The sequence below is a fragment of the Zychaea mexicana genome, assembly GCF_025766255.1.
Source record: "Zychaea mexicana strain RSA 1403 chromosome Unknown BDB00scaffold_182, whole genome shotgun sequence".
NCBI classification, from domain to species: Eukaryota; Fungi; Mucoromycota; class Mucoromycetes; order Mucorales; family Lichtheimiaceae; genus Zychaea; species Zychaea mexicana.
The window spans coordinates 22442-46256 of record NW_026516845.1 but is presented as its reverse complement, the minus strand read 5'-3'; the positions used below and the strand labels follow the sequence as shown (position 1 = coordinate 46256).

The 23815-nt window shown below is 45.6% G+C and overlaps 8 protein-coding genes across 8 annotated transcripts; 1 reads left to right on the top strand and 7 right to left on the bottom strand.

Moving 5' to 3' along the window:
• Positions 1–3: 3 nt before the first annotated feature.
• BDB00DRAFT_202118 (acyltransferase ChoActase/COT/CPT) lies at positions 4–2893 on the bottom strand. The gene is made up of 5 exons (XM_053116444.1): positions 2547–2893; positions 2248–2466; positions 1994–2211; positions 1508–1817; positions 4–1364 (listed from the first exon to the last, which is right to left on the bottom strand). Exons 2-5 carry the CDS (start codon positions 2443–2445, stop codon positions 264–266), a joined length of 1827 nt encoding a protein of 608 aa, XP_052972770.1. The 5' UTR covers positions 2446–2466; positions 2547–2893; the 3' UTR covers positions 4–263.
• A 493-nt stretch (positions 2894–3386) lies between these two features.
• On the bottom strand, positions 3387–5301 carry BDB00DRAFT_793400 (putative platelet-activating factor acetylhydrolase ib alpha subunit; the record flags this gene model as incomplete). Its single annotated transcript, XM_053121202.1, has 6 exons — positions 3387–3459; positions 3540–3802; positions 3897–4028; positions 4110–4685; positions 4808–4970; positions 5264–5301. The coding sequence occupies 6 exons, from the start codon at positions 5299–5301 to the stop codon at positions 3387–3389; spliced, it is 1245 nt and encodes a 414-aa protein (XP_052972769.1).
• A 1566-nt stretch (positions 5302–6867) lies between these two features.
• Positions 6868–12510, bottom strand: BDB00DRAFT_943563 (uncharacterized protein; the record flags this gene model as incomplete). The annotated part of the gene is made up of 14 exons (XM_053129452.1): positions 6868–7543; positions 7607–7997; positions 8141–8317; positions 8391–8482; positions 8571–8663; positions 8725–9452; positions 9548–9680; positions 9766–9842; positions 9918–10097; positions 10165–10716; positions 10824–11096; positions 11212–11566; positions 12039–12048; positions 12446–12510. 14 exons carry the CDS (start codon positions 12508–12510, stop codon positions 7229–7231), a joined length of 3441 nt encoding a protein of 1146 aa, XP_052972768.1. The 3' UTR covers positions 6868–7228.
• Positions 12511–13455: 945 nt separating this feature from the next.
• Positions 13456–15174, bottom strand: BDB00DRAFT_201788 (mitochondrial carrier domain-containing protein). Its single transcript, XM_053116443.1, has 6 exons — positions 14963–15174; positions 14653–14809; positions 14410–14511; positions 14195–14329; positions 13952–14113; positions 13456–13870 (listed from the first exon to the last, which is right to left on the bottom strand). Exons 1-6 carry the CDS (start codon positions 15040–15042, stop codon positions 13532–13534), a joined length of 975 nt encoding a protein of 324 aa, XP_052972767.1. The 5' UTR covers positions 15043–15174; the 3' UTR covers positions 13456–13531.
• Positions 15175–15367: 193 nt separating this feature from the next.
• On the bottom strand, positions 15368–16754 carry BDB00DRAFT_879617 (uncharacterized protein; the record flags this gene model as incomplete). The annotated part of the gene is made up of 4 exons (XM_053127895.1): positions 15368–16141; positions 16214–16356; positions 16441–16462; positions 16557–16754. 4 exons carry the CDS (start codon positions 16752–16754, stop codon positions 15368–15370), a joined length of 1137 nt encoding a protein of 378 aa, XP_052972766.1.
• Positions 16755–17902: 1148 nt separating this feature from the next.
• Positions 17903–18376, top strand: BDB00DRAFT_879616 (uncharacterized protein; the record flags this gene model as incomplete). The annotated part of the gene is made up of 3 exons (XM_053127894.1): positions 17903–17981; positions 18066–18256; positions 18353–18376. The coding sequence occupies 3 exons, from the start codon at positions 17903–17905 to the stop codon at positions 18374–18376; spliced, it is 294 nt and encodes a 97-aa protein (XP_052972765.1).
• Positions 18377–18854: 478 nt separating this feature from the next.
• Positions 18855–19662, bottom strand: BDB00DRAFT_793396 (uncharacterized protein; the record flags this gene model as incomplete). Its single annotated transcript, XM_053121201.1, has 2 exons — positions 18855–19417; positions 19497–19662. 2 exons carry the CDS (start codon positions 19660–19662, stop codon positions 18855–18857), a joined length of 729 nt encoding a protein of 242 aa, XP_052972764.1.
• A 1816-nt stretch (positions 19663–21478) lies between these two features.
• On the bottom strand, positions 21479–23800 carry BDB00DRAFT_776195 (signal recognition particle protein; the record flags this gene model as incomplete). The annotated part of the gene is made up of 8 exons (XM_053120265.1): positions 21479–21879; positions 21959–22070; positions 22142–22209; positions 22350–22537; positions 22642–22941; positions 23080–23333; positions 23483–23635; positions 23723–23800. 8 exons carry the CDS (start codon positions 23798–23800, stop codon positions 21479–21481), a joined length of 1554 nt encoding a protein of 517 aa, XP_052972763.1.
• Positions 23801–23815: the final 15 nt, after the last annotated feature.

Sequence of the window (23815 nt, the reverse complement as noted above, 5' to 3'; positions counted from 1 at the left end):
GATTCTCGGTTTCATTTTTGGACACTGAATAAGAAAAAGCGGTGATGGTGACAGTGACGTGTAACTGGATAGAGGGAAATTAGTCTACAAGGAGGAGAGAAAAGACAAAGGGAAGGTGACAAAAGAAAGAACATAGATGGCGGTTGTTGTTTTTTTTAACCATGCGGGTACGAGTGGCGTCGTGTGTATGTAATTGCGGACGAGGAAGAAGGGAAAAGGAAGGGGGTGAGGGGACTCGGTATTCTAATACAATTTCAGTTGCTTTACAGCTTGGCTTCAGCTGCAACCTCGGACGACAAGAGTTCGCCGAGCTCATTGGCGGCATCTTCGAGACACTGCTTAAAGTGGTGCGTGCCGTTAACATACTGCTTGCCGTGCACCTCCAGATCCTTGACGCTGGCAACATTGAATTGCAAGGCATTCTTCTTGATCATGTAAGCAACGCCAAAGCCGTCATTGACCACCTGGCCCCAGCCATAACCGTCAAAGTGTTCCGACGACAACTGGGAGGTCGAGAGGTACCAGTGCTGCGAGTAGGCGTAGTTGGGATCGGTGAACAGAGCAGGGCTCTCCTCACCGGGCTGCAAGGTCTTCTTCAAACCAAACAAGTGGCGATCGGCACCATGGGCACTGACACAGTCGGCCATGTAAGCGCCCTGGGCCTTGATAGCGGCACGGAAGGCAGCAATCTTGTCTTCACGCGAGACAGTGACATCCTCCATGGCTTTGCAGAAGGCAGTCGACTCCTCAGTGACGGAGCGAGCCGTCTCAGTGCGGCCACGCTGGAACTTGCGGGTCTGGGCAGACTCGTAGGTGGGGCGGGACTTGCCAAACATCTTATAGTAGGCCAATTGAATGACCATTTGCGTATAACCGTCGGGCGACGACTTGAACTTTTTAATCTGGTTCTTGCCGTAGCCCTGGTAGGCCAACACGGTCAGGTCGTGCTTGCCGATGAGGGCATCAAAGTCTTGCTCGGCAGATTGGATGGACTGCTTGACTTTGTCGTCGAGCTTGAATTCGAGCTGGGAAGGTGCGGGCAGAGACGAGCGGACATCGGCGGAGCCGTGGTCGACGAGGTTGCGGGTCAAGCTGTCGGTAACGTACTCATTCAGGCGGCAGGTGGCAGTGCCGTCCATGCAAGAGTGCTCGCCGTTGAAGCCAGCCTTGCCGTTGTCAAAGACGATGAACTGGAGCGGCTTGTCGAAGAAGCGGTTGCGGCCGTCGCCATGCCAGCAGGCACGGGAACCCTCGTCACGGGTCACGGGTGTGGAGTCATCCAAACAGACGACAAACGAGGAGGACTCGATCTGCTCCAATAGCTGCTTGTTTTCGGGGTTGGCAGCCAACAATGCCTCGCGATACTAGAAACAAAAGGGCGTGTGTAATTTGATGTGGGTGTTGGTGCCTGTGTTTCAGATTTTCCCATGATACGAAAAAGAAATGTGGGGTATAATTCCGGATAACCCCGCTATCATTTGTGTGTGTGGAAAAAGAAAAGCCTTACATCAGTCCACTTGTCACGGTTCTCGGTGGTCAGAGCACCCACTGCGGGGCCCTGCTCGTTGCCGGCATTGTCAATGACCCGCTGGAACTGCTGCTCCAGCTCCTTGGTCGACAGCTGCTGGCCATTGTGGATGGTGTCGATGACGTAGAATTTGTTCTTGCGGATAGCGACAATGTGCGAGTGCTGGGCAGAGTCGTAAGCCACCTCGATGTCCGACGGCTTCTGGGGAATGCGACAGTTGTTGAACATGTACTTGTACGAGTCCATGCACATGGGCTCACCCTTGGCATACTCGGGCTCCAAGGTCTTCCTATTTTTCCCGTTGTCCCATTATGCATTTAGTGCACTGTTGTATAACTTTGCTGCTGTGATATACCTCATCCTCACACACACACACACACACACACACACTCTCTCTCTCTCTCTCTCTCTGTCCGAATCAACCATCCGAGACAGTGCGTCATGTGTTGTAGTAGGCCAACTTACTCGACAACCTGCTTCTTGAACTCGAGAGCAGCAGTGGTGATAGCAGCGGCACGTTGAGCAGGCAGCTTGCGGAGCTTGTCATCCTTGTAGTAGAAAAAGTAGCTGACGTAGATCACGACGGGATCGCGATAGCCCATGTAAGCAGCTTCCAACCACCAGTCTTCCAACCAATTCACAACCGCAGGGTTGCTTGCGTGCTTGACCAATCGCTCCTGGAGCTTGGCGCCGACACCGCTGGTCTGGAACTCCTGCACAGCAGCTTCGGTGCGCTTGTATTCTTCCTCACTCACCAAGGGCTTGACTGATTTCAGGTACTTTTGCATCGTAGCACCCAGGGCAGGCACAGGTAGTTTAGGCAGGTTGTTTTGGTACCGAAGCATGGGGGGTGCGCTCGTGTCCAAGGGAGTCTTGGGCAAAGGTGCTGCCGAGGCCAATCCACGACGGAGAGGCATAGCCGTCTAATATCAAAGTCTCTGTCAATCATTTAAAGTGTTCAATCCCAGAAGTGTGTACCAGAGATCGTTGGTTGCATTCATTGTGGCGATCCACTTACAGGGCGGGGAGCAGTAGCGGCAGTGAATCTTGCAACGTTTCGGAGACCAAGAGCACGGAGAGCCATCGTTGGACTATTTGTGTTTTGTTAGGAAAAGAGAGAAAGAAAGGGGAGAGAGGTTGACAAGTGAAAGAAAGAAGAGAGAGGATGAAACATGCACACCGAGAGTTTAATAAGCGAAATTCGGCCGTCGGTTAAAATTCAGCTCAGATTATTGCTGACACACGGTAGAAGCTTGTGTGTGTTTATGAGGGACCATGTGTGTAACCATTGATCCTTAGTCATGCTCTCTGTATTCCAACCAGCCCCTATTTGAGACAAGTCTGCCCGGGAAGAGCTTTTCCAATGTTAGCGCAGGTTACTTACTAGAAGAGTGATTTTGGCGTTTATGCATGACATCAGTCCTTTATTTGGCTATTATTGCCAAGGTAAAGCACGTTGAGTGGCAGATACTCCTCCTCCGCCCAACACCTTCACGTGTATGCATCAGACAACCTTAGGATCAGCAAGCAGCAACAAGAGAAAAAGAGTCAACAAAGTAAAGGTATAAAGATTGTCTAACGCCAGAAGAAAAAAAAAAGAGAAAAAAGAAAAAAGGTATATGGTTGGACGTTTTGCAAGTGAGGGGAGGGAGAAAGGAGAGGGGAAGAAGAAGAAGTAGTTTGGAGCGCGAGAAGTAAAGACTATACAGAGAGAGAGAGAGAAAGAGAGGGAAGAGAGACAGAGAGACAGAGACAGGGAAATTATACAGCACCATGCGCATGCACACACGCAGTTTTTAAAAGAAGTATATAAAAGACATGAAGAAAGAAAGAGAAATAAACAGAGGAGAGAGGCAGCTTATCGGCATTGCCAGATCTTGAGAGTTTGATCCACACTGCCTGTGGCAACGACAGGGCTGATTTGGCAGTACCTAGTAGTAGATTCAATCCGATTAGCACAGCACTCAGAACAAAAGACACTCAACGAAGGAGGGCCAAAAGGAAAACCTACGATATGCAAGTGACAAAGTGGTCATGGGCCTCCAACGTCTTCATGCAGCGGCCTGTTTTCAGGTCCCAAATCTTGATCGTCTTGTCATCGGATGCACTCAGCAAGTACTTGCCGCTGGGATGCACGACCAGTCCACGGACCCAGTTGTCATGTCCAATAAACGTATGCAGCATCTGTCCACTGCTGTCCCACACCTTTATCGTCTTGTCTCTTGACCCGGTGATCACATAGCGTCCGGGTGTGCTTTGATCCTTCGACTTGGTCTGCACACACACACATAGCAAACAGTACTCCATTTAGCAAAGCCACTCGAAAGACCAATCCACCCCCCATTATTCTATTCTATCGAGCTTTTACCTCGTCGCCAATCAGCTCCTGGATGTAGGGATAGGCGTTGTTCGGTACAAAGATGGCACACTCTACAACATGCTCATGGCCACGGAGCTCGATTTTTGATTCGCCCGTCTGCGTATCCCACAATCGTGCTGTCTAAATTTTCATGCAAACAAAGAGCTATCAGCATTCACAGGAATACGATGACAGCAGCAGCAGCCATTGGCTCCTTCTTACCTGATCATTCGATGCAGTGACAAGTAACCGTCCGTCTTCGCTTGGAAGTACTGATCTAACCCATTCAAGATGCCCCGTGTATGTCTTTGTGCAGTAGCCCGAAGCAAACTCCCAGATCTTGATTGTCTTGTCTCGCGAGGACGAAACGATCTTGTCGCCCGAGGGCAAGAACGCTACCGACGACACGCTGTGGTCATGGCCGTAAAGCGTCTTTATACACTTGTAGTCGTTGTTCACGTCCCACACCTTGATCGTAAGATCGGCAGAGCACGATACGAGATAGTTGCCCTTGGGATCAAAGGCAAGGTCCTGCACGGCCTTGGTATGGCCCTTGAGGGTGCATTCGAAATCTCCGGATTCGTAGTCCCAGATTTTGATCGTCGTATCTTCAGAGGCTGATGCCAAGATTTGATAGACTGGGTGGAATTCGACACGCGTGATGGGACTGCGATGGCCCGTCAGATCGTGCTTCTCTGGTGGCCGAGGGATCCAATCGACAGAGCTCGTTTGCTTGCGTACAGGCGCATTGTTGAGTTCTTCTTGCATTTGGTTGGCCTTGCTCTCTAGATCCATAATCTATGTGTGTCCATGTGTGTGTGTGTGTGTATACAAAAGTCTATCAGTTTCTCTCTGCTTCTAAATGTATCGATCAAGGCTTTATAGAGCTTTTTGCTAGAAGGGGAAATAAAACAAAGTACCTTCTTTTGCAGTCGAATGACAGACGTCCATTTCTTTTCAAGCAGGCCGGCGTACTTTGTCTTTGGATCGGGAATAAACTCGTCGTTCTGAGTCTCGCTTTTCAGTGCAACAAATGATTCGGAAAATCCGCTGGCGTTTAGATAGTCGAGGATGGCCTTGTGCCTAAGACATGGAGTTTTTTGACATAACAAAAGGTAAGCAAAGGTTATATTAGAAATGACTGATAGGATCTTGTTTTGTTTGTTTGGAGATAGAAAGAAAACCATGCCAAGCTATCGACGACAACCGTCTTGGTTGTTTGCCACCCCATACTTGTTTTACACACGCACACGCACACACACACACAGAGAGAGAGAAAAAGTAGCTCCCCAAAAACCGCTGGGTTTTCTTGAACCGCCACCCCCCCAAACTCCTTGTTCAATGTATGATTTCTCAAGAGGAAAATGAATACTTACAGCTCATCCCTCTGACGTTCAGACAGGATGGTGTTCATTTCTTGGAAAAAGATGCACGAATTATGTGGTGTAAGTCAGATTAGAAAAAAAAAAGAGAGAGAGTGTGTGTGTGTGTGCCGCGAGATTCTTTCAAGAGCGGGGGAGGAAAAAAAAAAAAAAGAGAGAGAGAGAGAGAGAAAGAAAAAAAAGCGGCTCCGGAGGCTATGGTTGCACCTAACAGTGGGAGGCACAGAAAGAAAGAAAGAGAGAGAGAGAGAGAGAGAGAGAGAGAGAGAGAGAGAGAGAGAGGGGTTCGGATAGCGGATGATGGCGGCGGATGCGTTATGTGCCTGTTTTTGCTCTAACAGCTCAAGCGGTGATTGAATGGCTTTTTTTGTTCGTCCAATGACAGTTGACTTGTCGAAGGTAAAAGCATACAGCAGAAAGAAGAAAGTAGCACATGACTATTGAGCATTGTAACAAGGCAAGGGAACTGTTTATTGATACTTGTATGCGCTCATTCAAGCGATAACATTCTGACAGTGCGAAAGGAGGACACAGTAAACGGCGTGTTGTTGTCACCGATCCACACTATTCAGGTCAGGTTGGTGGTGCTGCCGACAGGTGTCAGAGAGCCAGGGCGCTCATGTGTGGTTCTTCTGGCTCTATTGGAACGCTTGGAGATCGTCGTAGGATAGGAAAAGGTGAGCCGAGCATGCCTTACCTTGGGTAATACCCACCAAAAGAAAAAAGTCTCAGTGACATCTGCTCCATCTGGTCTAACACAAGCAGACATCTACCAGAGCCACTCTCGAAAAAAGGATCCATTACATACTTGGAACGAGAAAGAGTACATGCACATGCAAATCACATAAATACACACAAGCAGTCCTTCTCGTTGGCTAGCACATTGACAGCTTGAAACCGAATCTGTGGATATAATGAACGAGCACACGGTATGGTCTTATAACACGTATCTGTTATATCCTCCTCCTCACCACGTAAGGGCAATCCGATCAAGTATGGCATTGCATAGTCCACAACGCACTGATCGATTGCACGGCCTTACCTTTTGCACACAGCACAGAAGCTTGTGATGCCCCACAAGTCGAGGCATAACTCGTGGTGTAGACATATTACGTAAATACACCATATCGATGCTTTTCTTTGGAAACTGAAGGTCAAGATCAAAGAACGTTGATGTGGTTGCGGGCTGTCAGGCAAGACTAAGCAGTGCGCTGCCCTGACTTTATTAATGCTATAAGGAAGCATCTGAGCGCCAAAAGTACTTTACATGCATCATCAACGCATGTCATGTCAACAAACATGCACCCTCTCTTTCATTTTTAGAAGCAGCCGCAGCACTCGCATACGCTTCTGTAACTTGGCTCGCATGTCGTGTGTCACAAGTAATGTGCCATGGAATAGGTGGGCACGGGAAGCCTTGCATCACAAGAGCAAGGGAGAGTACGGTTGGTTGTTTGGCGAATATACTTCTCTGGTCAGACATACATTGCCATTCTTGTGTATAGGTGTGTAAGCAAACAATGTGTTTGAGTGCCTTTGTCTTCCATCCATTCTCTTCTTTGATCTTCCTGAATGCATATCAATGAAAAAAAAAAGATAGTTCTATTCTGAGGACATCTATATTTTGAAGATGGATGCTACGAAAATACATAGTGTTGCCTAGTCTCGGCATCCACTGAAGTAGGGTGTGCGCGCACAAGGCTCCAAAAAAAGAAAGAGAAACCTAAGGTCAATATATTTTTTATACAGTTTGTAATAAGGGAAAAAGAAAGAAAAAGAGGATAGAAACAAAGTATAATAAAAAGGGGACGAGTCTTCGTTTTTAGGGATTGCGTTGGTGTGGAAGAGAGAGAGAGAGACAGAATATGTGTTTTGGAAGAAAAGAAATAGTGAAAATAAAAGGGAAATATAAGGGGGGGGGGATTCTTCTGATCTTTAGGGCTTCTGTTATTACTAAGATTACCACGCTGGCTGCTGCTGCTGGTTGTTTCCATTTACTACCCAATCGGCGATATAGGGGAACGACTGGAACTCTTGTTGCTCGACGCGGTTAAGGTTGGAGCTGATAGGCGTCAGAGCAGGACGTTCGCGCGTAAATTCTTCGTCAAAGTTAGATGTGTCGAGACGGCTGGTGATGGTAGGGTAGAAAGGTGGAGGCACACGCTTGTTGAGCATGTCTTCCCAGTTGACGCCACGGAAGAAAGGATGCTCCTTGATTTCAACGGCGTCGGATCGACCTGCACCAAGACGTCTTGCCGGGTCTCGGGTCAGAAGCTATAACACAGGCTGTGAGTTTCCTAGGCTACAATAGCATGCACACATTGGACATAAACTTACGCGCTGACAGATTGAAACAGAGTCTCTAGACATGTTGATCGGGTACAGAATTTCGTCTTCCAAGATGGCATCAAAGATTTCATCTTCGTCTTCACCACGGAAGGGCGACTGGCCAAGTAACATTTCATAGATCAACACACCAAAGGCCCACCAGTCCACCGCACGTCCATACTTTTGCTCGAGCAAGATTTCAGGCGCCATGAATTCGGGCGTGCCACAGAACGTACCGGTGGTGCAGCCAAACCACATGTTTTCCTTACAAAGACCATAATCGGCAATCTTAATGTGGCCGTCCAGGCCAAGCAAAATGTTATCCAGCTTCAAATCACGGTAGATGATACCCTGGCTATGGAAATATTCGAGCGCCAAAAGTACTTCGCATGCATAGAATCTATCATCGCAAAACACAAATTAGCAACCATGTTCTTTCACCTTTCTTCGTTTTGGCATGTCAAATGCCATTATTACCACTCGCTGCATGCTTATTAACAACGCAGCAAACAACCAACCCCTTCTCTCTCTCTCTCTACTTACTTGGCACGTCGTTCCGAGAAAGGCTCACGTTGAATATGCCACATCAAATCACCACCGCTAACGTATTCCATGACAAAGTACACACGCGATTCGGTTTGGAAACACGAGTGCAAACCAATAAGGAAGGGATGTCGCTCACGGTTGGCTGCTTGGAAAATGCGCTTCTCCGACCGGACACTGATATTTCAATACATCAACATGGCGTTTTAGATGCACACTTGTTCCTAATCCGATGGGTGTGACGTTTTACCTTTCAATTTCATCGTTATCCATAATGAATCGCTTCTTCAAAACCTTAATGGCATACAAGTTTCTGTCGTGCTTTTCTTCAGCCAGCATGACCTAAACGATTAAAAAGTGTTTTGAGCTCGCATGATCCTTTTCCTTTGTGACATGCGTGCATATCACCATCAACAGTTCATATTCTTACCTTGCCAAAGTTACCCTTGCCAAGCACTGCCAAAAAGTTAAAGTCATCCAGACCCACATTCTTAGCCACGGGTTGTGCTTGTTTAGGTGGCGGCTATTATAATCAGAGTACGTTAAGTTCCGTGATCGATTCATTGTGTAGGATGAACACTTACTCTAGGAGCCATATCTGTCGGGTAGGGGTGATAAGGCTGCTGCATCGGCGGTTGGGGATGGGGAGGATGTGGACCAGGAACACCCTGTGGAGGATAAGGTGGGCGTCCCATAACGGCAGGATTGGGTATCGGGGCATACGGCGATTGGGGCTGCTGTGGCATGGCCGGTCTGGGCTGTAGTGGGTAAGGTTGTTGTTGTGGTGGCTGTTGTTGCTGGAACCTGGGATCGCCAGGGTACTGTGAGTAAGGTGGCTGCTGGTGTTGTTGTCCAGGGGATCCGCCTCCCATCATGTGGGGTGGACCCGGTGGTGGCATGTTAACACGACCAGGGCTCATGCTACCAGGTGATTGAGGATGAGGTCGGTTCATGGATGGGCTTGTGGGAGGAGGCATATGCTGTTGTTGCTGTGGTTGCTGAGGCTGGGGTGGCGGTGGTTGCTGTTGCTGTTGCTGCAACGACAAATGAGAGAATTGTGACGAAATTGTTTCGGAAGCAGTGGATGGCATAGATCCAGAGCTCGAACGGTCAGGTACCGAAATCTGATCGTCAGGACGAGGCGTCTGCTGAGGCTTCAACGAACTGGACGACGAGCTAGTCGGACCCGTCTCGAGCGTCTTGCGCTTAGCAGCCTTCATCTCGGCCAGCATTTGATTGGCCAGCTCCATGGACAAACCACAGAAATCAGGCACAAGATGAGCACACTTGGTGTGGCAGGTAATGTCACACTCTGGAAGAAATGTACGTATACTTTAGTTCTCCTTCTACTCGGCACTATGCTGTGTTAATTGTTGACAAAAGAAAAAAAGGAAAACAAGCGCTTACCAGAGCATTTCTTTGCACCACGCGAGCCAAGAGGCAACATGTAACCACAGTGACAGCACCAGTTGGCACCGATATTTGTGATCGGCTCGAAACGATGGGGAATCCGGTGGTTGATCTTGTCCTCGTCCGAGTCCTATTGAAAAATCATGACATGATGAGAAATTGTTCCTATGAGTCTTTATCACCCTTCTTTTCTCTTTTCCACCATCACCACTTACCAAATCCGAGGACGACTTGGAGATACACTTGGTGACAACCTTGCCATAACATTTCTTGTGGCAAGTGTACTCACAGTCTAGGTAACGAGAAAGTCAGCATTTTTTATGCTTCTAGAACTGTTGTTTTTCCCCATAACTAGGATCAACTTTACCTTCACACTGATAGCCACTGTTGACCAAGAAATCGGCGCAAAGAGCGCACTTCATGACGTTGTAGAACTTCTTTTCCACAAATTGATGGCCGTTCATCTCGTGAACTTCACCAGCACGCTGACGGACAGCACCCACACGACCCAGCTTATCGAGCGGACGACGGCCAGCAGTCTCACGAACTATGATTTACAGTTAGATCACTCTTTTCCAAAGGGGCTTTTAGTATAGACAAGTAGATATCCTTACCAAAGTTGAGACGAAGTGCTAATTCACCCAAAGGTTCGACATCAAACCAAGCTTCAATACCCTCCTGTGTTGCCTGAACAGCCATGGGCTGGGTGGGAATAGGCTGGTGACTACCACCAAGAGTACTGCTACCACTGCTTTGGAGACTGTCCTGAGTACGTTGCTGAGCCACCTCAGCAGAAACCCATCCAGAGCCACTTTCCTGTTGGATCTTGCGCTTGCGAAGACCGTCGGCAATATCGGTGATCTTGAGCCAAAGGATACCAATTGGCAATCGTCGTTCAAGACTCTCGTCATAAATGTCAATCTCTATTTCGGACGCCTTTGTCACATGGATCTCGCATTCCTCGAGCCACTTGTCGTTGCGCGTTGGGCGCGAACGGAAGACGACGTTGCCATCAATCTTGATATACACGACCGTTTCCGGCATTCTAATCATACGCGTAGGTGCATGAGCCAGCTCACGAGCTTCGATGATTTGAAGCTGCAGTTTTCCACTGACAGGACGTCGGAATCCGGGTGGTACACGGGCAGAAAGAGGCGTCTCGAGTTCTATAATTTTTGTTGTTGTGTCACAGTTATTTGCTTAGCAATCAGCCTTCTTTTTGTTGCCGCCGATGGAAGAAAGGTAATAAGATATGCATTTGGAAGCTTTTTACCGTAATCGTCTTCGTCTCCTTCACCAATGTAGAGACCTTTGTACTTTTTGAGTGCCTTGTCGAGCAAATTACGCTTTTCAATACTTTCATACAACTGGCCTTGCACTTCACCACGTTGCCGCCGGTCGCCAGCCGAGGGATCACGTTCCAATGCAGCCGCCATGGTTTTAATACCGGTCAACACCTTCTTTTCGACATCCAACTTGTATTCCAGCTCATGCAACTTTAAAGACACCTTGGGCTTATTGTAAGGAATATCGGTTGTCAAGAGATCTAGCCATATGTGTTATTGCATTGTCCATAATTGCCATTCTGTAACAAACGCCAGCGTCGTATAACAACGGACTTGTTGGGAGTTTCCCTCCCCTTTCCTGTGATATAAGCTTACCTAAATTTGTGTACTTCTTCTTTGAAGATTCCTCTTTGCTGGATGGCATACTGCTCGAGCGAGGAGGAGCAGACATTGAAGGCGACTGTGCAGGGCTATCATTATCGGCTGCGGAGGCATTGGGAGTAGTAGGAGACGCAAGATCGTCCGAGCTAGTCCGGTGGGTTCTCGTCTGCAACTTGTGCAGCTCTTCTGAAAAGTAGTCCACGTACTTTTGATGCTCCTTGATTTGCGTTTCGCATTGTGCTCTGCCGTTTCGGTCCACCAATAGCTCTCGCATTTGGATGGCCTTGTCGCGCAACTGCTTGTTCTTGTCAATCTTTGCTTGAAGCTCGCGAATTTTTGCTTCTTGATCCTATATGCCATATTTTTTTGTTATTGGGTGTGTGGTTGACGTTGGTAAAGAGAGAGAGAAGGAAGAACAGGGAGATTGTGTACGTCACAATTTAAAAGGTAGAAAGTCAGTACAAAAAGTATCTTTTGTGTCTTTTTCTTTGAACGAGTCATTACCATGGTTTTATATTGTTGTTGTGCAAAATGTTCCTCGAGAAATGAAGAGATTTGTCGTGTATATCAAATGACGGAGGAGAAGGTGATGGTGGTGAAGGAGAAGTTGGCGAGGAGAGAGAGAGATAGGGCGCAACTCAAAAAAGAAAGTTTATATTATAAAGAAAAAGCTGATGAGAAATGTGCGCGTTATGTATCAAAGGTACATGTACACGCTTTCTTCGGTTAGAAAACAGTCGAGCGAACATTGGACAGTAGCGAGATGATGGAGACAACGTGGAGTGCGCCTGCAATGTCAAGATGACAAAACGCAAACTTACCTTTTTGTCGCTAATGAGGAATAATAGAAGGGTGTTTGGTGAAGGGGGGGTGCTTCTCTGCTTTTGGCTCCCGTAACGGTTATATCCGACAAAGCAGAAATAAGAGAGAGAGAGAAAAAAAAACAACAGAAAAGAGAAGAGTGAAGAAATAAAAGAAAAAAGTCCCTTTGTACGAGGTTCGAGAAAGCCGATGCGAAGCAAAAAAGAGAAGACTCTGTCTTGGTGGGGTGGGGCCGAACAAGCAGGCAGGCAACTTCGAGACTTTTTGAAATCCCGCTTGGATTTTTTTTTTTTAGAGAGGCGTTGTCTGTGCCAAGGCAACCGGATCTTCCTGTCCATCCCCCAAAAGGGACCTCCTCATGGCAAACGTGAAGAAATAGGCTCGGCATTAGGCACAAACCGGTTACTCGGATTCAGAGTGAGCAAGTTGTCTCATATCGATAACCTCTTGTTCCAGAGCACCGATAGACATAGTCTTCATTCACAATGCTGTGTTTTTCAAACGTGAAGAATGAAGATAGACGAAGAGAGTTTCTATCGTTACTAAAGTACACAAACAGTTTTACATAATGAAGACCCCTTCCTTCCCTTTGAAAATGAGACGGGCCTACCACCAAGAACAGCAGTTGTTAAAGGCTCTTGTTCGTCTTCAATGTTTTATACGCTGGCAGTTGATGCACGCTGTATCTCTTGATAATCTAGCAGCCAACGAGATATCACAACTGATTACACGATATCTAATCCGCTTAGGTAGCCATCGTTACAGTGTACGCACACAAAGACAAATGGTAGAATAAGAGGTAGGTGGACAACACCGATCAAATAGACATCATCCGCATTGTTGTCTATAATAGATAATCCCTTATACTCAATTACCTTTGGCCTCAGCTCAACATTTCAAAAAACTAACTAAAACAAGCAAACAAACAAACAAACAAACAAACGAAATGTGTCAGAAATGCGTACCTGGGAGGTTGGGGGGTGGGGGATTAGTTGTTGTCGTCGTTGTTGCTGCTGCTGACTGTGTAAAACATGTTTGACAAGTTGGTTTGACTACTATCATTCTCGTATAAAACATTGCTTCTCTCGCTTGTGCTTACCATCCTTTCTTATTACGAGTTAGTGGAATGACATGTTATACTGCTTAACATCGGCGATGACGCTCATACGTATACGTATACACGTAGCAACCAGTGGTAGCCTGACGCATTGCGTTCGCTGGGGCTGCCTGCGATCCGAGATTCTTGTGCAACGTCAACATGTGCGGAGCCGCTTCTAGTGCCGTTGGAGGTATTACCATCCACAAACTCAGCTTACATTTACCACGATATGTTAGGTTTAATGTAATACACAATAAAACCAAGACGAGCAGAAGAAGCTCTTTTTTTTTGGGGGGGGGGGAGGAGGAGGGTGTAGATATGTTGTGCAGGGCAGAGGAAAACAGATTCCCCTTTTCTTTTATTAGCAAAATGTATCTTCAATAACAGGAAATCTCACTCTTTCCACGATAATAGTGTGTCCTTAGTCTTTTCGTATACAAAGAACGTCAACGAAATAGCAGGTGCAACCTTGACTAGAGATACTGTCAGTCCTTTGTATAGACTGCTTACACCTTCTTGTTCCGCAATCGACGTCATGCATTTGAACCAGGAGCGAGTAGCGTATTCCGGTATAGAGTCAATGACATAGTGCTTTCGAGAAGGGCCTTGCACTTGTAGTCGCTTTCGCACAACGTCCATTGGGTAAACGGCTGTTTTCGACAGGACACCCGATAATGCACCGCTCAGCATGTCATGAATAGGCTTATAGTCTGCTGATAGTGTGCCATTTTCCTATATACAGTTCCAACAAGTTAGACTATCTATAATTCGTGCCACAACGGTTCATCCTACATGTTGACTACTACAACTTACTCTTGCAGCTTTAAATGCGGATGCTATGTGATCATAACTGGCAAAGACAAGGCCCATGTATGGCATGATCTGTATCACGGCTGGCCATACTCCCCAATAAAAACCAGCAACCCCCTCGGTGCGATAGATCAATTTGACGGCCTGAACAATGCCCGTGTATTGCTTTTGTTGTTGTTGACAGTGTTAGTATGTTATGGATTTGCTATTTCGTCTTAAATGCCACTTATCTGTCACTTTTATTACCTGGTTATGTGTGCCTTGCATTGCGAATCGTGTTCGGAGCAAGTCCAAAGGGTATGTAATTGAGGTTGCCACACATCCTGCAAGCATTCCTCCTAAGAACGTCTTTGCAGATCCCGGCAGCTGCTTCTTGGAATCCTATATCGGATATATCGATCAGTCTCGTTTCTTCGTGATTCTTCGTTCTCACACACTCTCACGACGACAAAGATTCTTACTAATTTCTCTATAGCGAGTTCTATTTCTCTATAAGCACAGAATTCTACGGCATTGTATAGCAAGTATAAGTATTCAGCTGCAAGATTGCCCTTGTAGAGTCCCTAATACATAATATATATATATATATATATTTAACGATATATAAGGAAAAAAGAATAAGCATCTTCTTTTCCCTCTTTTGCGACACCCATGGATATCCACACTCTACTTTGAAAGCAGAACGCCTTTTTTTATATACGTACACGAACGCCTTCTTCTCTCAAAATGGTCTTTAGTGCTGGTAAAACCCGATCGTACTTTACGTGGGAGCTTGGACTAGCCTGTTTGAGATGAAATTGTGTTCGGTGGGGTTGTAACTGCATGCGGATCTTTACGACATCAAAAGGTGCGGTGAAAAATCTAGTTTACAGACCATTTTTTTTTCACGTGTGTAAGCTTCTAAAATGAAAAGGAAAACACGTCTTTTCTTTGCTAGGAAAATGACAGATCAACTATGCAAGATCTCGGAGGAGGAAGAAAGAGAAGGAGAAACAAGGGCATTTCAAACGTTACCTAGAAACAACACCAGCCATTGCACCACAGAAAGCTGCTTCGTAGCCATTGAGTCGCGAATCAGTAATGTATGAAGGCATATTAGTTTTAGAGTTTTAGTTATAATAAGAAGTAGTAGTAATAATAGCGGCCACAAGAAAGTAGTATGAGTATTTTCCCGCATAGCAAAGCGGGCACACGGCCATCAATGCAAGTCCGAAAGTAAGAAAATATTTTTCAGTTTAAGGCAAAGAAGGTATTTCATTTTGTTTCGAAATTATTACGTCAAGATTAAAGAGAAGGAAAGCGAGAAAAGGAGGGGGTATAAGAAAGAAAGAATGTAACCTTTCAGGTTTATATTATTGCGTGCGTTATCTACATGTGAAGAAGGAAGGAAGGTAAAATAATGAAGAGTGGGGTTGGGGGCTATTGTTGTTTAGAATCTGCTAGCGATGACAAGCCTAGGCCATGACCACCTTGATTCCGCAAGAGAAGTCGTAGTCCTTGTTGAGGTGAATTGGATGGAGCTCCTCCTCCTTCCCCTATAAGACTTCCAAGACCTACTCCTCCTCCTGCTGATGCTGCTCCCATTCCCATAGCATCATCGACGGCTTTTTTCTCTTTAGGTTTTTGTAGCTCTTGTTGTGGTTGATGTTGATGTTGTTGGCTGGTGCAGGTGTGAGTGAACAAGGGAGACATACCGCTAGGTAGCGACGGTCGTTTGCGGATGATGCGATGACGATAGAGCTCTGCAATATCAGGTGAAATGCTTCCCGAACGTGATTGAGGACGTTGTCGGCCTACTGTGACCGCTGCTGTTGCTGCTGCTGTTGCTGCAGCGAGTGGTGAAGGGTCGGGAGATATTGATGGAGAGGTAAGCGTGGTCGTTTCCGATTGTTTGCGCGAGGCAATGCCGGATACTTCGTCGTCCTCAGTCAAGTAAATGGATGAAATGTCGCTTGCACGTCGTGAGCTCAGTCCGTCCCTGATCGACAGTGCATTCATGATGTCTTCCCGAGTCTTGATGGGGCGCGAGTGGCGAGGTGCCTGTAGATATTGGATCGTGCCTTGAGCCTGCTCAAGCATATGCGCATACTCTCGCATTCGTTCACCCACGTCGACGACGTTTCCTTGGTATTTTTCCTGGTGCATGGCAAGCGATGCTAACCTTTCCTGCAACTGACTGTTTTCATAGACGATCTGCATAATAATCATGTCGTGTTACACACATGGTCTTTCTCTCCCTCTCTCCCTTTCTTTTTTAAAATTTACGTTGGCTAGATTTGAATGCATGTTTCTGATCATGTGCGTGGTCTGTCCGTCCGATTCCCTCTGGGTCTTGACAGCGTTTTCCAGCAAGACTTGTAAATCAACATTGACTTCTTGCGTGGACGTCAAGTCGTCCTCGATTTCCACTATTATCATGAACAGGAGAAGTTAGAACGAACTATGTCCGTCAATAGGCAGATGCATGTTACCTAGTATTTGAGTATACGTACAAACACGATCTTTGGAATCATTCTGCATTTGTTGAAGAAGAAAATAGGAGGGGGAGGGGATGAGGACAGTTAGTAAGTGAAAGAGGCAGCTTCAAAGGTTAGAGAGCTTCCATTACCAAATCAATGGCCATGCCGTCAATCTGCTGCGCGAGGCCATCCATTTCATTGCGAAAGCGGAGTAGCTCTTCCTTAGCGTGCATAATGTCGCGCATCAGCTTCACCCGTTCTTCGTCATCTAATCCAGGAGGCGGAAGCGAAAGCGGTCTTTGAGATGGTGAATTGATAGGCATGGAATACGAAGCCGATGGCTGCATGTGTGCATAAAAGCAAACTAACAAGTTAATCATCTTCCTGTCCACCCCTTTTGGACACTCTTCAAAGAAAAAGAAAAAAGATCATCTCATTTCTTTCCTCGCCTTCTCTATGTGAGTGGGTGGGTGGGGATCACACTTGCCTTTACTCCATAACTTTTTGGGACTGAGGAGGTATCAATAGTGGTGGCTGTTGTTGTAGAATTTGAGTTAGTAATAAGTGTATCGTTGTTGTGGTTGTTGCGATGATGCATTGAGTATGGAGAACCGTTCCTGTCTTGATCAAAACTATGTCTTTTTCCAAGCAGCTTTCTGCCATCACAGTCCTTTGCTGCGGGTTTCGCTACATACAAAAGTTACAGCGGGCAGAAAAGACGAAAGGAAAAAAGAGGGTGAGAAAAAGAGGGAATATGCATTAAATTTTATCGAACCACACCAACACCACAAACCTTGCCCAGTTAACGTTGCCCAGGAGTCGGGATGGCTAGATTGTGAATCACCCAAAGATAGCTATTCCCATTGCAAAGGTCAGTTCATGAGCACTCTCCCTTTTCTTCACGTCTTCACTCTTCCCAACTCGACACACACACACACACACACACACACTAAAAAGAGAAACATGTCACCTGGGCAACCTCCTCGGGACAATTCATTTACTGCTGCATGAACACACGCAGGCAACAGAGAAGCAAGAATGGTTATAATAAAATATGAATATAGAGTATAGAGTATGTTGTTTTCTTTTGTTCGTTTGACCAGCTCGATTCAAAAGTAGAGGGCGTAATTAATATAACAGCTGCAGTAGTAGTAGTAGTAGTTGTTGTGGTAGTTGTGAGAATGTAAGGTAGTTATCTAAACGAGGTGGTAAATGAAAGAAAGAGAGGAATAAGGGGTAAAGTCGAGAATAAAGAGGCAATGAAAGGAAAAAAAAAAGAGTGCTAACGTCGCTTCGAGATGGTGCAAAAAGAAGGGACTCTCTTTTATCCAAGGACAAGGCACGTAATTAAGGCCAGCTGGGGCCTAGGTCGTGACTCTTTCGTTATTAAGGGCAACAGCACCAGCAACCCCGGTCCTTATTGCTGTTTTCGGCGAAACCCCACACACAGGAGCTCTTTCTCTTTCTTACCTCTTTCTTTGTCACTCTCAATATTATGCATTCCTCAATTGTCTCTCGTGCTGTCCACAAGCCCCTCATTCAATTCGTTGGCTCAAGAGCTAACCTGTGGAAGAGTAAGGACCTGTCTTGTTTTTCTTTTTTTTTTTTGCTATACCGTAAAAGAAATCGATACATTGACGCATATAATCATAATATAGACTCTGCACACCACGCTGGCCCTCACCCAATGACGCCTGCCAACCTCGAGAAACACGTTGCCAAACCGGACCCAGTCCCAGCTCAAAAGCCATCGTCACCTTCGTATACTGCCGGCTCTGTTGAATTCGGCCAGCGTCCTACTCGTTACTACCACACACCCATCTCTGAAGCCGAAATGGAAGCTATTGAGGTATGTTATGCGTGTCACTTGACTCTGTAGAAAAGCTTCTTGATTGTATATATGTGCATGTATATTAATCGACTGCTGTGCGCTTAATTTATATAGTCTGGAGGTGCTAGCTTGATTTAACTTTTCTTATCTCGCTTATTTCTACCCTATCAAACCGTGTAAAAAACACGCACCACGCTGTATACATACATATAGAAATTCCGTTCATTGACTGGCCACACACATCCATTGGTATTCTCGATCCCAACACTATATCATGTGCAATACTACCTCCTACCATTATCTTCCCTTTCAAACGGATGTGGCTGTTACGAGACGTGTTTTTGGTATTCCTGCTGTGCTTGGATCATTTTAGGGAGTGTGAGATTGTTAAAAAGTTTTAACAAATTGATTGCTACATAGTCTCATGTAATAGGAGCTCAGTGGATGCACCCTCCCTAATATCAAAGCAGATACGGGCTAAAAAGGAGCGGATAGAAATGCTGTTCTGTATACGACAGCGTGGTTTGTGATATATATATATAGGCGGATGTTGCAAAGAGGATTAAATCAAGCAGTAGTATTACACATACAGTAATTGATGGGATTGAAGGAGTAATTATGATTGTACTTCAGTTTTGGTGTCTGTCGTCGTCTTGATTTCCTCCATAGGCCAGCTAGGGGAAGCGGTAGAAGATGGCTGTTGATGTTGGTTATACGTTTTAACGTCGCTGGCATTGTGTGTTGCTTCTGTGCTGGATCTGAGCTGTCTCATCCGTCGCAAGTAGAGACCAAGTAGCACAAACCATCCAATGGTGATGATCCAGCAAAACGCATCAGCGGCATGAAGTGTCTGACAGGCAGCATCCATGTTACCTACCCAAGGGTAGATGTCGACGTTGTTGTAGATGGTACGCCACTCCATAAAGTCGGCCCAAGTACAAGCCATTGCTGAATCTGGACGAGTGATCATGTCGGCGCCCGGTAACACCGGGAAAAGTGAAGCAAAAAACAAGGCACCTGCAAGCAATGCCACGCTGCTGAGAAATGTTTTCGATGGTCGCCAGGCTGGATACGATGGGCTGGGATCCAAGGCTAAAATGATGCTGTATACGAGCGAGCAAATTGAAGGGATAAGCATGTAGACGTAAGTTGCCGGATACGCGAAAACATTGTAGTTTCCTAAACGCATGGACAGAATTCAGTATAGGTCAGTCCAAGACGGAGTGCTTCACAATTGCCTGTATGAATCAGGGCTTACCGAAGCCTGCCATCTCTGAGCCATTGGAAATAAACGAGCGGATTTTTACTGCCACGCCGATATTGAGGCCAAATAGAATGATGCCCATGACAACATTCCATAGATGAACGAGCTGGATATGATGGGTCGACTTTAATTTAGACGTAATGAATGCTGCTGCTGCCATGGCTCAGTAACGGATGAAGGAGTGAAAAGGGTATTTGTTTGAAAGAGAGTCAAGGCAAGGGACGGAAAGGAAAGGAAGAAGAGAAAAAAAAAAGCGGCGGGTCTGGATGCCTGGTTTTCAAAAAACTAAAATATTCCTGTGTCACCTCACACAACAATTTGCACGCGACAAATATGGTATACATGGTGGAGCACCTGCCTCCAAGTGATCGCCTTCCCTTGCCAACCAGCCATCAGCCCTCTGTGCGATTACACAAAATGCTGCATCGTACTCGTAATCTCGTTATACGATCCAATCGCTACTCTCCTCTTCTTTCCTTCTTTCTCGCGCAAAGACGTGCATCTCCGCATGCTTTTTGAAGCTACCAACTGCTCTTTGGCAGATCAAGAGGCTGTGAACGCCGTAGCGTAGTAACTGGACCTCTTGGTGTCAGGATTGAGCTCAAATTTGGTTTTTAAAGATATACCAAGGCTTGCCGAGCATCAGCTCAAATGACGATAAAGACAAAGGGTTAAGACAGCCTCTTTTGTTTGATATAAAGATGACAACTTAGGAGGGCTACTACGTCTTGAGTATGCAGTAACCCTGATGCGTCCTGCTGTGGCTGAATGAATAGCGTGACACTTGGTATACGCAGCATGGTTGGGTGAAGTAGGATAGCTCGGGGATGGCTAGTGGAGCAGAGCACTTGTAGAACAATCAGCAGATAGCTCGCTAGACTAGAACGTTTGGAGCGAGGAAGTAGCAAGTTCCTGAAAGCAGGTACGCGTCTCGCGGCATGATGAGTAGTTTGCTTTATCGCGAAGGAGAAAAATCTACAGTACATACAAAAAGATGAGAAATAATGTATCATCATTGTATATACGCATTCAGAAGAGGTGCAACAGAGAAGAGGAGATAGGATCCCAGTAAATGTCGATCCACTGCAACAAACGAGCTAGTGCTCGTTTTCTGCTGCTTCTATCGTAGTGAAGAAGGACGCAGTTTGTACGTGTGCTAAAAAATAAGTATCTGCTATATTTGGTTAAGGTAGTAATGTCCTTGTTTTTGTTTAATTATCATTACTGCAGTTAACTATGCCGCTTGCTGGTGCGTATGCCGGAGTCAACGGCTTGAACCGGGAGAGAGTTGTTTATATATTTGTGCATGCATGATTAATTTTGTTCACTGCAGCATTACCTACGTATACACATGAACATGAATCCTATCATACTAATTGTCACTCATGTACAGTTGGTATCTATAACTGTGCTGGTTTGGACGTACATCATCGCAAACTCAAAAATCTATTATTGTATATGTCCCAACTCCATGTCTTTATGTATCGTTGTTTATTACTATCGGGAGCCATCTGATCATAGCCGCCATGTTTATGCAGTGTGCCATGACGAAAGGTTATACACGAGCAATTTGAAGAAGCACAAAGTATACCGTTAATATCTCTATGACCGCCAGCTGTTAATGCAGAGAGAATATCAACGGCGTTTGGCAAAGACAATATAGAATGCTACCTTCATGCGCTATTGAGGTTCGTTCGGCTGATGCTCCAGGCTGCTGATGATAAACATGTCTCTGCTTGCGACTCGGACCCGCTGGCTGTTCATGGATCTTTGATCTCTTTTTTATCGGTATGGTTCAAAGAGAAAACCGTACCAGAGCTGGAGCTTGCCGCTTTTGTTACACCTGGCCCAATTCCATATCATCAAAAAAGGACAATAAATCCGTAGGGAATGGATGAAAGATATAGTGTGTTTTCAAAGTGTATTCAGAGACAATGCATATATACTCTTTTTCTTTTTCTTGTTTTTGTGCTTTTTTATCTACCACCACCAAGTGATTTCATAAGTTGGCTCATATCGGGCATTCCTCCACCTCCACGGCCACCGCCGCCACCAAACATACCGCCCATCTGTCTTGCCATTTTTTGAAGTCCTGCCATGCCGCCAACTTGTTGCAACATTTCCGGTGGTATCATGTTGGCCATCTGCTGTTGCATTCGTGCCATATTGGCCATCTGATTTGGGTTGGCCTTCCTTGGATCTGTTGGCATATTGCTTAATAATCCACTCTTGCCGCCCATGGTTTTGACCATTTGTGCAAACCGCGTATACTGCGTTAAGATTTCCTCTACTTCGTGGACGCTGGTGCCAGAGCCCTGGGCAACGCGGACAATCCGTGATCGATCTTTTTCAAAAGACTTGTTGTCTCCATCAAGTTCTATTGTTGTGCATAACATAAGTTAGATAAACTTCATCAGCCTCACATAAAGTTTACACACATACATGCGAGAACTTACCAACATCAGTCATACTGTCCATAATGCACATCATGCGCTTAAACCGCTTACTGCTTTCTTCTTCTGATCCTGCCAACATATCAGAGGGCATTCCCGGTATATTTCCCATAAGCTATGAGAAATCGCACATCTTAGTGTCACCGAATTTACGGTATAATCCAATGTCTTTTTTTATATATCTACCTTTGAAAGAGGACCCATTTTAGATATTTGTTGGAATTGATCATACATATCTCGCAGTGAATATTTTCCTATATTGAGAATACAAGTCGACGGTGTAGTCGCGGGTGCATTTTCACCATCAGTAAATGCGCTTATCCTCATATGCAACCCCACAAATCATTCACAGCCTTCATGCCTTAGTTGAAGAGCAAAGAGCTGAATAACCAACCTGCTTCCAGATTCTTCATCAAATTCTTGTTTTGATCTAACTTCATGTCTTGTACTTTTTCTACGAGATCACGCATATCGCCCATGCCAAGCATCTTTCGGACAAATGACTCTGGCTCGAACCGGTCGAGATCATACATGTGTTCACCTGTACCAATAAAAATAACAGGACTCTGTGATGCTGCCACACTAGAGGAGTAAACAAGGAAAGCATGAGTTTGATCCACTTATACAAAAGAAAAAGATGACAGCGCTTCCTCCTATTTTCTACACAATATAAAAGAACAACATACGCAGAAATGGCACCACCACCCTTTGCATGGCCATCCATCTTTGTCATGATAATTGATCCAAAATCTGCCGCTTCCTTGAAAGCCTTGGCTTGACCTTCAGCTGCCTGACCAATAGTACCATCCATAACAAAAACTGTCGAATCTGGCTGTACTGCTGCTGAAATCTGTTTCATTTCCTCAAACAATTCTGCTTCTTGCTTGTGGCGACCCGATGTATCAACAATGATGATATCGAACTTATCAGCCTTAAACTTTTCCACACCTTCAAGCGCAATGGAAACAGGATCATTTTCGGTGTAACTACAATGTATAATTCGACAACACGAACCTTGTCATAAGTAATTGCTTTTCTCCATAAGCACTTTATGTACACCCTTGAGCATTATCACCAGTATCACAACTTTATAAATTAGAGAAAGACCTTTCTCTTTACTTTACCTGCCATAGTAAGGGATCTTTGCTTTCGTTGCATTCTGCTTCAATTGATCGAACGCACCAGCACGAAAGGTATCCGCACAGACCAAAGCCACTTTCCAACCCTTTCGTTGATAATGTGCTGCGAGTTTCGTACAGGTGGTAGTTTTACCGGCACCTTGAAGACCGACCATCATAAAAACGTTGGCACGTCCCTTGACAGGCTTATAGGGTTCAACACCGGGATCCACTAGCTCGAAAAGCTCATCCATAACGGCCTAGATAATAATAAACGCTTTAGTATATACATACTCAAAGCAGTGTTCCCTCCACCCCATACTGTTGCCATGGCATAAGAGCTGCTGTATGTCGTTGTTGCGCATAGATATATCCCTCCACGACGACGACTAAGACACAGTTTTTGTACCTTCTGAATAACTTTCTTTTTGTTAACGCCGCCTCCCATTTCGTTAATGTTGACGCCTTTTTTCACGTTGTTACGTAGTCGCTGTACAAGCATTACATTGACATCGGATGCCAATAACGCTGCACAGATCTCTTTTAACATGGAATCGAGAACCTACACATGCAATGAAAAACATTAAGTACACCGTAAGAACTTCAATCCTTGGACAGTCTGGATCCATTGCTCCATAATTACACCCACCTTCTCATCTACAACAGGTGCTTTGGCCAAGTCGACCAAAGCCGAATTGATCTTTCGACCCAAATCAGCTAAAACCATGGTTGAAGTGGTGTA

Excerpts from the sequence above, each read along its gene's own strand:
- BDB00DRAFT_202118 (XM_053116444.1), bottom strand. The coding sequence starts at position 2,445 with ATGCCTCTCCGTCGTGGATTGGCCTCGGCAGCACCTTTGCCCAAGACT. Across the intron at positions 2,212-2,247 it reads ACAAGCGCACCGAAGCTGCT|CTCCAGGAGCGATTGGTCAA; the intron begins GTGCAGGAGTTC and ends GTCGGCGCCAAG. Across the intron at positions 1,818-1,993 it reads TTCAAGAAGCAGGTTGTCGA|GAAGACCTTGGAGCCCGAGT; the intron begins GTAAGTTGGCCT and ends CGGGAAAAATAG.
- BDB00DRAFT_201788 (XM_053116443.1), bottom strand. The coding sequence starts at position 15,042 with ATGCCTTCATACATTACTGATTCGCGACTCAATGGCTACGAAGCAGCT. Across the intron at positions 14,810-14,962 it reads ATGGCTGGTGTTGTTTCTAG|ATTTTTCACCGCACCTTTTG; the intron begins GTAACGTTTGAA and ends TCTGTAAACTAG. Across the intron at positions 14,114-14,194 it reads TGCAAGGCACACATAACCAG|CAATACACGGGCATTGTTCA; the intron begins GTAATAAAAGTG and ends CAACAACAAAAG.